Source organism: Salvelinus fontinalis, chromosome 20, assembly GCF_029448725.1.
Source record: "Salvelinus fontinalis isolate EN_2023a chromosome 20, ASM2944872v1, whole genome shotgun sequence".
Taxonomy (NCBI): Eukaryota; Metazoa; Chordata; class Actinopteri; order Salmoniformes; family Salmonidae; genus Salvelinus; species Salvelinus fontinalis.
The window spans coordinates 20,694,234-20,707,089 of NC_074684.1; the positions used below are offsets into that span (position 1 = coordinate 20,694,234).

General features: G+C 40.0%; 1 protein-coding gene across 1 annotated transcript in view; it reads left to right on the forward strand.

Annotated features, from left to right (window-relative positions):
- Window positions 1-12,856, forward strand: part of LOC129817496 (solute carrier family 35 member F1-like) — a 166,055-nt gene that overhangs the window by 69,023 nt on the left and 84,176 nt on the right. The window contains exon 2 of the mRNA XM_055872799.1: window positions 2,315-2,490. Coding sequence (XP_055728774.1) covers window positions 2,315-2,490 — 176 coding nt within the window. The remainder of the gene's footprint in view (window positions 1-2,314; window positions 2,491-12,856) is intronic.

A 12,856-nucleotide genomic window follows, 5' to 3' on the forward strand; every position in this document is an offset into this window, starting at 1 on the left:
TAAAATCCTGCAGCGCACGCAAGGTCCCCCTGCTCAAGCCAGCCCGTCTGAAGTTTGCCAATGACCATCTGGATGATCCAGAGGAGGAATGGGAGGAGGTCATGTGGTCTGATGAGACAAAAATAGAGCTTTTTGGTCTAAACTCCACTCGCCGTGTTTGGAGGAAGAAGACGGATGAGTACAACCCCAAGAACACCATCCCAACCGTGAAGCATGGAGGTGGAAACATCATTCTTTGGGGATGCTTTTCTGCAAAGGGGACAGGACGACTGCACCGTATTGAGGGGAGGATGGATGGGGCCATGTATCGCGAGATCTTGGCCAACAACCTCCTTCCCTCAGTAAGAGCATTGAAGATGGGTCGTGGCTGGGTCTTCCAGCATGACAACGACCCGAAACACACAGCCAGGGCAACTAAGGAGTGGCTCTGTAAGAAGCATCTCAAGGTCCTGGAGTGGCCTAGCCAGTCTCCAGACCTGAACCCAATAGAAAATCTTTGGAGGGAGCTAAAAGTTCGTATTGCCCAGCGACAGCCCCGAAACCTGAAGGATCTGGAGAAGGTCTGTATGGAGGAGTGGGCCAAAATCCCTGCTGCAGTGTGTGCAAACCTGGTCAAGAACTACAGGAAACCTATGATCTCTGTAATTGCAAACAAAGGTTTCTGTACCAAATATTAAGTTGTGCTTTTCTGATGTATCAAATACTTATGTCATGCAATAAAATGCTAATGAATTACTTAAAAATCATACAATGTGATTTTCTGGATTTTTGTTTTAGATTCTGTCTCTCACAGTTGAAGTGTACCTATGATAAAAAATTACAGACCTGTACATGCTTTGTAAGTAGGAAAACCTGCAAAATCGGCAGTGTATCAAATACTTGTTCTCCCCACTGTATGTCACACATGCAGCTAACACAGACATATGGAAATGTCTGCTCTACCCAAAATTACAACCAATTAATTGCAGCATTACCACAAAAATGGAACAGGCAAGTAGAAAGGGAAAAAAGTAAGGAACTTGAATGTCGGCCCTATATTAAAGAACATAAATGGTTAAAGAAAAGTGTGATAAATAAAAACATATACCAATTTCATTTAAGGACCAAAAAACTGACAGCTGTGCCATATAAATTGCAAAATAGTTGGGAAGAGATTTTCGATGTACCCATTCCATGGCACATGGTTTATGAATTGATACGCAAAACAACGCCGGATTCGAAACTTCAAATTTTTCAATTTAAATGACTATACAAAGTTCTTGCAACTAATAGAATGTTATATATATATATGGGGGATACAATCTTCACAGCTCTGCAGATTCTGCTGTGAGGAGGCAGAGTCATTAGATCATTTATTTTGGTATTGTCCATATGTAGCTCGTTTTTGGTCACAGGTCCAGGAATGGCTGAAGAATTGCAACATTTGCCTAGAGCTATCGCTACAGATAGCAATACTGGGGGATTTGAAAAGCCATAGTCAATCAATCAATAATATAATAATTATTTTAGCAAAAATGTTTATTTTTAATTTACAATCTGTAGAAGCTATGAGAATAGGAAGGTTCAATTATTTTGTGAAGCATCACTGCACAGTTGAAAAATAAATGGCAAATAGAAATCCGAAATGGATGATGTTGAGAGATAGATGGGAGGAGTTGAATGGAGCTGAAGGGTGGGACTAATAACAAGATAAACAATGTAAAACATACGGGATCTGTAAAATGTATATAGGTTCGGAACTTTTGTGAAATAGCACAGTTACAAATAGAAATCAAAACTGTATGGACATCAGAAATAGAGGAAGGACTAAGAACAAACAAGAGAGAACTATTGTAAAGTAGACTGTGTCTGTAAAATGTGTATAAGATGTATAAATTGAAGGTAAAAGCAGAAGCGTTTATTTGTTTACTCCAATTGGGGGATCGGTGGTAGGGTTTGCGGGGAATAATAATAAAGGTATATTCTTTAAAAAAGTATGTATGTCTATATAGGTATGTGTATGTATATATGTGTATATGTATGCATACGTGTATGGATATATATATACAGTATTTACCCCCAAAATATGGGGGATTGGAAAAATAAAAAAACTGTTTTTGATTTGTCATTATGTGGTATTGTGTGGATTGAAGTAAGAAAACAATTTTGTAAATTGTAACGTAACAAAATGTGGAAAAAGTCAAGGGGTCTGGATACTTTCCGAATGCCCTGTATGTGAATGTACTGTAGTACACAAGCTGTGTTCCAATGCCCTTTCCAGTCTGTGGTTTAGTAGCTGTGCTGTAATGTCTTCTTTCCTGCCTCTCCTCTCCAGGGAACTTCTGGTAACTCTGGCTCTGGGCCAGGTCTTGTCTCTGCTCGTCTGTGGCATCGGGCTGACCAGCAAGTACCTGGCTCATGAATACCACGCCAACACGCCCGTGTTCCAGAGCTTTCTCAACTACATCCTTCTGTTCCTAGTCTACACCACCACGCTCGCCGTCAGGCAAGGTATGACACTGGACACGCATGCAGTCATGCAAGCACACACAGACACAATATTTTATTATGTTCCCCAATTCTTCCTGGGGTTCAAACAGGAAACAAAACACAAACAATAATATACATAACAATATAATACAATATAATATAATGCAAAATACAATACAAAATATTTAAAAATGTCTGTCTCTTCACAGTACCCAGCAAGGTGTTCTTTTATAATTAAAAAAAAAATGGTTTTAATGCTAGCTTGAGTTACTTGGGGTGGCAGAGTTTCATGTAGTCATGGCTCTATTTAATACTGTGCGTTTCCAAGCCTCTGTTCTGGACCTGGGGACTGGGACGAGACTCTGGCTGCAAGTCTTGTGTTGTACCGATGAGTGTCTGAACTTGAATAGACAGTTTGATACCTTTAACCCATCAACACCTCGGACAAAGACCAGTCAGTCTCTTCTCAACTTTGAGCCAGGAGAGATTGACACGCATACCACTGACATTCGCCCTCCATGTAAATCTAAGTGCAATACGTGCTGCTCTGTTCTGGTCAAACTTTAATCTTCCTACAGTTGGAAGTCGGAAGTTTACTTACATTTCACGCCAAATACATTTAAACTCAGTTTTCCACAATTCCTGGCATTTAATCCTGGTAAGAATTCCCTGTCTTAGGTCAGTTAGGATCACTACTTTATTTTAAGAATGGGAAATGTCAGAATAATAGTAGAGAGAATGATTTATTTCAGCTTTTATTTCTTTCATCCATTCCCAGTGGGTCAGAAGTTTACATACACCCAATTAGTATTAGGTAGCATTGCCTTTAAATTGTTTAACTTGGGTCAAATGTTTCGGGTAGCCTTCCACAAGCTTCCCACAATAAGTTGTGGGAAGCTTTGGCCCATTCCTCCTGACAGAGCTGGTGTAACTGGGTCAGGTGTGTAGGCCTCCTTGCTCACACATGCTTTTTCAGCTCTGCCCACAAATGTTCTATAGGATTGAGGTCAGGGCTTTGTGATGGCCACTCCAATACCTTGACTTTGTTGTCCTTAAGCCATTTTGCCACAACTTTGGAAGTATGCTTGGGGTCATTTTCCATTTGGAAGACCCATTTGCGACCAAGCTTTAACTTCCTGACTGATGTCTTGAGATGTTGCTTCAATATATCCACATAATTTTCCTACCTCATGATGCCATCTATTTTGTGAAGTGCACCAGTCCCTCCTGCAGCAAAGCACCCCCACAACATGATGCTGCCTCCCCCATGCTTCACGGTTGGGATGGTGTTCTTCGGCTTGCAAGCCTCCCCCTTTTTCCTCCAAACATAATGATAGTCATTATGGCCAAACAGTTCTATTTTTGTTTCATCAGACCAGAGGACATTTCTCCAAAAAGTACGATCTTTGTCCCCATGTGCAATTCCAAACCGTAGTCTGGGTTTTTTATGGCGGTTTTGGAGCAGTGGCTTCTTCCTTGCTGAGCGACCTTTCAGGTTATGTCGATAAAGGACTCGTTTTACTGTGGATATAGATACTTTTGTACCTGTTTCCTCCAGCATCTTCACAAGGTCTTTTGGTGTTGTTCTGGGATAGATTTGCACTTTTTGCACCAAAGTACATTCATCTCTAGGAGACAGAACACGTCTCCTTCCTGAGCAGAATGACGGCTGTGTGGTCCCATGGTGTTTATACTTGCGTACTATTGTTTGTACAGATGAACGTGGTACCTTCAGGCGTTTGGAAATTGCTCCCAAGGATGAACCAGACTTGTGGAGGTCAACAATTTTTTTCTCTGATTTCTTGGCTGATTTCTTTTGATTTTCCCATGATGTCAAGCACAAAGGCACTGAGTTTGAAGGTCGGCCTTGAAATACATCCACAGGTACACCTCCAATTGACTGAAGTGATGTCTATTAGCCCATCAGAAGCCTCTAAAGCCATGACATTTTCCAAGCTGTTTAAAGGCACAGTCAACTTAGTGTATGTAAACTTCTGACCCACTAAAATTGTGATACAGTGAAATAATCTGTCTGTAAGCAATTGTTGGAAAAATTACTTGCCAAAACTATACTTTGTTCACAAGAAATGTATGGAGTGGTTGAAAAACTACTTTTAATGACTCCAACCTAAGTGTATGTAAACTTCCGACTTCAACTGTATGTCCTTCTTTACCATACATGACCACACAACTGGGCAGTAGTCCAGGTGCGACAAAAGGGCCTGTAGGACCTGTCTGGTTGATTTACAGTGCCTTCTGAAAGTATTCACACGCCTTGACTTTGTTACAGTCTGAATTTAAAATGGATTAAATGTCGTTTTTTGTCACTGGCCTACACACAATACGCTATATTCTTAAAGTGGAATTATGTTTTTCGAAATTTGTACAAATTAATACAAAATGAAAAGCTGAAGTGTCTTAAGTCAAAAAATATTCAACCCCTTTGTTATGGCAAGCCTGTCACGTTCCTGACCTGTTTTCTCTTGTTTTATATGTCTTTATTGGTCAGGGCGTGAGTGTTGGGTGGGCAGTCTATGTTTTCTATTTCTATGTGGGGTTTTGTGTTCGGCCTGGTATGATTCTCAATTAGAGACAGGTGTGTATCGTTTGTCTCTGATTAAGAGTCATACTAAGGCAGCCAGGGTTCCACTGGTGTTTTGTGGGTGTTTGTTTCCTGTCTCAGTGTTTGTTCTGCACCAGATAGGACTGTCTCGGTTTTCACGGTTTGTTATTTTGTTATTTGTTAAGTGTTCATGGTTATTGTTTAATTAAACATGTTGAGCACTGGCTACACTGCATTTTGGTCCTCTCCTTTTCCCCTGGAAGAAAACCTTCACAAAACCTAAATAAGTTCAGGAGAAGAAATGTGCTTAACAAGTCACATAATGAGTTGCATGGACTCACTCTGTATGCAATAATACTGTTTAACATGATTTTTTAATGACTGCCTCATCTCTGTACCCCACACATACATATATTTATGTATGTGTATATACATATATTTATGGGGTATTGTGTGTGGATGGGTGATTGCAACTGGCAGGGGGGAATCCGATTTCCATTTCAAGGCTATACATTTCTTGGCAATCGCTAGCAATATTTCTGTTAGCTTTATAGTATGGCTTTGCCTAAGATTGGAATTAGTAAAGTTACCCAGTAGACAGACCTCCGGGACTAAAGGGAATGGAACCCCATGAATTGAGGATATGGTATCGCATACCCCCTGCCAGAAACGGTGTAATTTTGAACACTGCCAAGTGGAATGGAGGAATGTTCCTTCATCTGAGCCACATCTAAAACATCAGGGTTGAACTTGTGCAATCTAGATGGGGTGATGGAGAGCTGATGGAGGAAACTGTATTTCATTTTTAATAAATGTCTAAAAACATGTTTACACTTTATATTTATGGGGTATTGTGTGTGGATGGGTGAGGGAAAAAAGTATATTTAATCCATTTTGAATTCAGTCTGTAACACAGCAAAATGTGGAATAAGTCAAGGGGTATGAATACTTTCTGAAGGCACTGTAGATGTCAAGAAAGCAGCGCTTTATCATGGACAGACCTCTTAGATTTCGATAGAATTTTGAATAACCACATGACAATGCTTTTGAGATACGAAGACATTATTATAAATTAAATGAAACTGTTCCATGAAAATGTGCATATGAAAACCATAACTGGCACGCAGATCGGTAGAAATTGTAAAAGAAATTGGCATTCCACATGAGAAAGGTTGCAGACTTCAATTGTAGTCTATTACCGGCAACTTCAGGAAAGTAAAGGCAGAATCTGCGAAAGTCAGCAGGAGTGGGAGGAGGATGCTCGGGTGAGGTTGTTTTTGAGTTTTTTTCTGTTTTGGAATATTTTTTTCATCTGTACAGGATTGCTTTCTCAGTTTTCTTCTATCACAGCCATTAAAGTCATTATTTTACTCCTGAACTTATTTATGCTTGCCTTAACAACTTCTTTGGGGTTGGGGGCAGTATTTTCATGTCCGGATGAAAAGCATGCCCAGAGTAAACGGCCTGCTACAAAGCCATAAAAGCTAGAATATGCATATTATTAGTAGATTTGGATAGAAAACACTCTGAAGTTTCTAAAACTGTTTGAATGACGTCTGTGAGTATAACAGAACACATATGACAGGCAAAAACCTGAGAAAAAATTCCAACCAGGAAGTGGGAAATCTGAGGTTGGTCGAATTTCAACTCAGCTCCTATTGAAGATAGTGGGATATTGGTAATGTTGCACTTCCTAAGGCTTCCACTAGATGTCAATAGTCTTTAGAACCTTGTCTGATGCTTCTACTGTGAAGTGGGGGCAAAGGAGAGTGGAATGAGTCAGAGGTCTGCCAGCAGCCACGAGATGACCATGCGCGTTCACATGAGAGTTTGCTACCGTTCCATTTGCTTTTCTGAAGACAAAGGAATTCTCCGGTTGGAGCATTATTGAAGAATTATGTTAAAAAGATCCTAAAGATTGATTCAATATATCGTTTGACATGTTTCTACTGACTGTTACGGAACTTTTTGACATTTCATCTGCTTTTAGTGAACTTCTGAACGTAAGGCGCCAATGTAAACTCAGATTTTTTTATATAAATATGAACTTTACAGAACAAAACATACATGTATTGTGTAACATGAAGTCCTATGAGTGTCATCTGATGAAGATCATCAAAGGTTAGTGATTAATTTTATCTATATTTCTGCTTTTTGTGAATCCGCTCTTTTGCTGGAAAAATGGCTGTGTTATTCTGTGAATAGGCACTCACCTAACATAATCGTTTGGTTTGCTTTCGTCGTAAAGCCTTTTTGAAATCGGACACTGTGGCTGCATTTACAACAAGTGTATCTTTAAAATGGTGTAAAACACATGTATGTTTGAGGAATTTTAATTATGGGATTTCTGTTGTTTTGAATTTGGCGCCCTGCAGTTTAACTGGCTGTTGAAGAGGTGGGACGCTACCGTCTCACGTACCCAAGAGAGGATAACAAAGGGGTTGAATACTTATTGACTCGAGACATTTCAGGTCTATATTTTTTTATGTAATTTGTCAAAACATAATTCCACTTTGACATTATGGGGTATTTATTGTGTAGGCCAGTGACAAAATCTCTATTTAATACGTTTTACATTTGGGCTGTAACACAACAAAATGTGGAAATTCAAGGGTTGTGAATACTATCTGAAGGCACTGTTTATTGTAAAAAAAAACGTCCTCTCGGTGCATCTAATCAAGCTAGATGACATAATATATTTGCTATGCTTAATGGTATACGAGCTGGAGATGAATTGGACAGGAAAGGACTTGTATAAACTGGAGACAGTTTGCAGCTGGGTTTGTGTTATCTACTGACTTTCTGGGTGACCCCGTGGAGTGCTCACAGGGAACATTTCAAAACAAAGCAGCAGGTTACTGTGTGGAGAGTGTGTGTACACCCATTGAAAGGCTGTCTGAGTGGAACACCTGTGGGGAGTGTCAATGCTTCAGTGCTACTCTCAGCATTGCCTGTTGTGCTTGAGTGGGCATTGTCACACTGTTTATCTGAAGAACTGTAGATTGTAGCCTCCAGATCAAGAAGAGTGGAAAAGTGAGCTGATTGGTTTTAGTCAACAGACTGACAGAGGAAGAGGTTTCCTATGGGGTAGTTTAGATGTACTCTTAGTTTGGAGTTTTTGCTTTTTGTCCTCTACCATTTCATGCTGAATTAAGTTAAGTTTTCTTCCACCCACATGACCAGGGCCAGCTCCAAGCTTAAGCAACATAAGCATTCGCATAGGCCCCCCCCCCCCCCCAAAAACTAATTAAATTAATAAACTTACTGTTGAGAGTTAGAATAGTAGATTACACAAGGTGCAAGTTCGACATTTGGTTGTGCATCAGCAATGTTTCTCTTATGTCAGTCACTGACAGTCACTCAATTAGCCAAATCAGCTAACCATTTTTAGATTGGTAAATAAGTCTAGCCAGCTATCTAAACTTGTAGTAATCATGGCTGAATACTGACCAGTCACGCATGGCACGTCCCCAGGGGCCCTGACCTCCAGGGAAATCCCATTTGATTTTGTTAGTCACTCTCACTCAGATGTCATTAATATGGCATAAGCCAGGGCAAAATGTGTAAAACTGCAGGAAAATTCTCCCCACCCGAACCAAATCTCGCTTAGGGCCTGTCATGCCAAATAATCTCCCCCTCTGCGTCACAATGGGATTCGATTAACTATTAGCGTTCGTTGCTATATCAATGGTGTGATGACCTAATGATTAGAATTTAGATTATTATTACAGCCTAAATTACGTTATTTTCATCATCGCTATGCAAACAAGGCTGATTTCTGTGATAATTTCACTGTTTTAACAAGTTTTGTTAAGCTAATAAAATTAAAACATTACTTCGAACTACTTTTGGGTACCTTGTTGACAATTACAACATGAAATCCATGTCTTTAAATGTTACGTTTTGTAAATTTGACAGATCAGTGCAGTGTTACAAGCATTTCACTACACCAGCAATAACATCTGCTAAATATGTGTATGTGACCAATACATTTGATTTGAAATGGCAAAGGAAATGTGTAATCTGCTTGACACTTTAAAGTTACTTATCTTACAGAACACAAAGTCAGCTCATTTCCACTCCATTCATATGCAAATCCATTTGATTCATACACTGGTTTGTCTGGCTGTCATGTTTTTATTTTAACCTGCCCTTCCCTTATCTACACTGAAATAATATCATTTCAGTAGTCCTCTGTTATGATTCATTTCTTTCTATCTCACATAGCACCTTAATAGACCCTTGTGGTTGAATATATAGTACACCCTTGTGGTTGAATATACATGTATCTAGTATGTCCTAGGACACAACAATGAATAATGTGGAGCAAATAAATACAATCAAAGGATAACTTACAATAATGAACACCTTGTGAAATAGCTGAGAAAACCAACCTGGCAATATTTAAGATTTTAAAACAAACTTTAGTTCTTGGTACAGTTGTGTCATTCATTCATTTTCACAGACTTTTTCTACACTCACATGGCAATCAGACTAAAATACTGAATTCTGGTGTGTGGAATATAGAGCAGGTGGTTGTTGTGTGGGTGGGAGGTTCTGCCTGTCACTTGTTCTCAACCGGCAGCCAATCTCAGAAGGGGGATTTGAAGAGGGAGACTGCAGTGTTTATATGTGTATCTCACATTATGTGCCCAGTATGATAGAGCATAAACTTTCTTAGCAGATGCCAACATGACAATAACAGTAGCTGTAGATTGTAATGAAGTTGGAGAATGGTTGGTAATGGAGGACATCAGGTGGATCCATGTCTGGGTGTTGGGCAGAACCCCTAGGTCCTGGAGAACAGGAGCAGAGAACATGGTAGAAGACAGATGTAAACAAGCAAACAAAGGTTTACTGTGAGAAGATTTGATTTGATTAGTGCAGTGTTATAAATGGGAGATATATACTTTTCAACACTTTTGGAAGGTACAGACTACCTCAAGCTTGTCCGCATCCGACCAAGAAGACCAGAGAATCAGATGGTCCTTAAGTCATTTGGAGAGGTAAATTGAAGAGGTACATTTTTATAAGCTCAGCATAACTATAATTTCTTTCCTTCTCAAATGTCAACCAAAGCTTAACTAACTTTATCTATTGGGCTTCACTGAAGTGTAGGGCTTCATAAAATATCACTGTTAGGAAAACTAAAACTAGCTTCAGGTTATTTTGTGTGCAAATGCAAATAGTTATGATATTTTTATGTTCACTTTAACAGATGGTGACCTCAGCTAGGAGCGAAAGAGCAGCCAGGTTTCCCAGGTCTTGCCTTCCTTTTGTCCTTCTTCCAAACCAAGTAATTCGCCCGGATGTCGTAGCACTTGGTCCCCTTCTTGATTCTGCCCCGGTTGCTCTCATTCGGTTTCTCCTGCTCCTTATCGATGTTCAGTCTCAACTTGATTGATAACAGGAATAAATGCAATTATAGTTCATATTACAAATACATTTCTCATATCTCTTGGAGGGCCAGAAAATATATTAACAGCGGACAATCATTTTTACCTGGTCAAAAACCTCCACATCCTTCTCAGTCCATGCCTGAAGGTGGTCCTTGAAGGCGTTCTGATCTGGTTCGACAACTTCCACCACATCAGGTGGGGTTTCAGTGATCTTGTCACGCCCTGACCATAGAGAGCTTTTATTCTCTATGTTGGTTAGGTCGGGGTGGGTTATCTAGGGGAATTATATTTCTATGTTGGCCTGGTATGGTTCCCAATCAGAGGCAGCTGTTTATCGTTGTCTCTGATTGGGGATCATATTTAGGTAGCCATTTTCCTTTGTGGGATCTTGTCTAGGTATAGTTGCCTGTGAGCACTACTCTGAGCTTCACGTTTCGTTTGTTCGCTTTATTTGTTTTGTTCTTTAAGTTTTCTATTCCAAAATAAAGGATGGAAACATACCACGCTGCATCTTGGTCCGCTCATTTCAAAGATCGTGACAGATCTGAAAGTACGTTATACAAAAATAGCAAAAGACAAACAACACTAAGTCAATCACACATTTGAAAGACTACAGTATATGCAATAATTGTATATACAATGGCATTGTTTACCTCAGTCAACAGCTTCGGCTCCTGTCCGTACTCGGTGAAGACCTTCTGCTGTTGTGTACAAAGAGAATTACCTTCAGGTTGTTCTCCCACCATTCCTGGTACCAATCAAAGGACTTGCCCATGGCAGTCTGGTTGGTCCATTAACCAAACCTGGAGGAGGGGGTAGGAAAGCGATATCTATTGACAATGTAAGATATTAAAATTTCTTATGCACCATGGAAACATAAATTGTAAAAAAAAAAAAAAAAAATTGGTGACAGAATGGTGACAGAATATAACCTAATAACATCCATACCTTGTTCTAGCTTTCATGACCTCGTTCACTCAAGATGTCCTCAGGAGACCCGTGGCTGTTGAAGATAGCCACCTCCAAGGCGATGGTGTACTCACCAGTCTTGTCCTTGATGGGTATCATACAAAACTAAAATGTACATTTGGTTCGAAGCACCCTTTTTTTAAATGGGTTACAGAAGGGAATTCACAGTTAAGCATGTACTCTTCCTTTACTGACCTTAATCGGTTTTGCCTCCACCCACTTGGTAAAGTGATCGGTCGCCGGCAGACTCCAGCTGTTGCCCTTCCTGGATTTAGTGAATGGTCCGATGAGGTCCACTCCTAACATTTATAGTGTTAGAGAAGATTACTTTATTCTTACCTGTATCTGTGTCATACAGTCTGCAGATTTTCATATTTGTAAGGATACTGACACACACACAGACACACACTCTATAATATTGAACTCTGCTGTGGTCAAATAAAGAAACCATTACAAAGAAACTTATCATTTTAAAATTGAAATTGGGACACTTACCGATCATGTGCCATGGTGAAACAACTTTGATAGGCTTCAACACCGGCGCCACAGTCTTCGCCCTGGCAGGCTAGACAGGGTACTGACCTTTAAGTAAAAAGTGACAAATTGAAACATTGTATGCTCTTTGAGATGATATTGATTGAAATCATAATAATTTCAGATATAATAGTATCACGTTTCAGGTATGACCCAGATGCAGACAGTGTCGAAGAAACAAAACAGTTTATTTCTAATACAGGGGCAGGCAAACGACATGTCAAAGGCAGGCAGGGGTAAATGGTCCAGAACAGCAGGCAGTTTCAGGGTCAGGTCAGGCAGGGGTCAAAATTACAGTGAGGTGGGGCAAGGTATAAAATCACAGGCAGGCAGAAAGGTCAAAAGGAGGGGTCAAAAGGACTAGTATATAGGAGCAAGAAACAGACAGGCGCAAGGGAACAAAGGCTGGTAGGTTTCACAAGCAAAACAAACAGGCAACAGACAAACAGAGAACATAGGTATAAATACACAGGGGATGATGGGGAAAATGTGCGACACCTGGAGGGGGGTGGAGACAAGCACAAAGACAGGTGAAACAGATCAGGGTGTGACAAATAGAATGTGATTGATAAACAAAAGGTTATTTCACTTGCCCAGCTGTCCACCTCCTTGACAATTCCCTGTCAGAAGAAGTGTAGGTTGATTTTGGCAGTCGTGCTTCACTCCAAAATGATCAGCATGGATCTCGGTCAGCACGGCCTCCTTCTCAATAGTAAAAATCACCCTCCTTTGTGGCTGGCCATCCTTCCCCTGTAGGTACATATGATTGCCTAACAAGTTGTAAGAGAAGAGTTGTTGAAATACTCAAGTCTAAGTACATAGGTCATCATTGTAAATAATAATTTGTTCTTAACTGACTTGCCTAGTTAAATAAAATACATTTGCACTGCTGTCTTTCTCTCTCTCTGTCTTCCACTCTCTC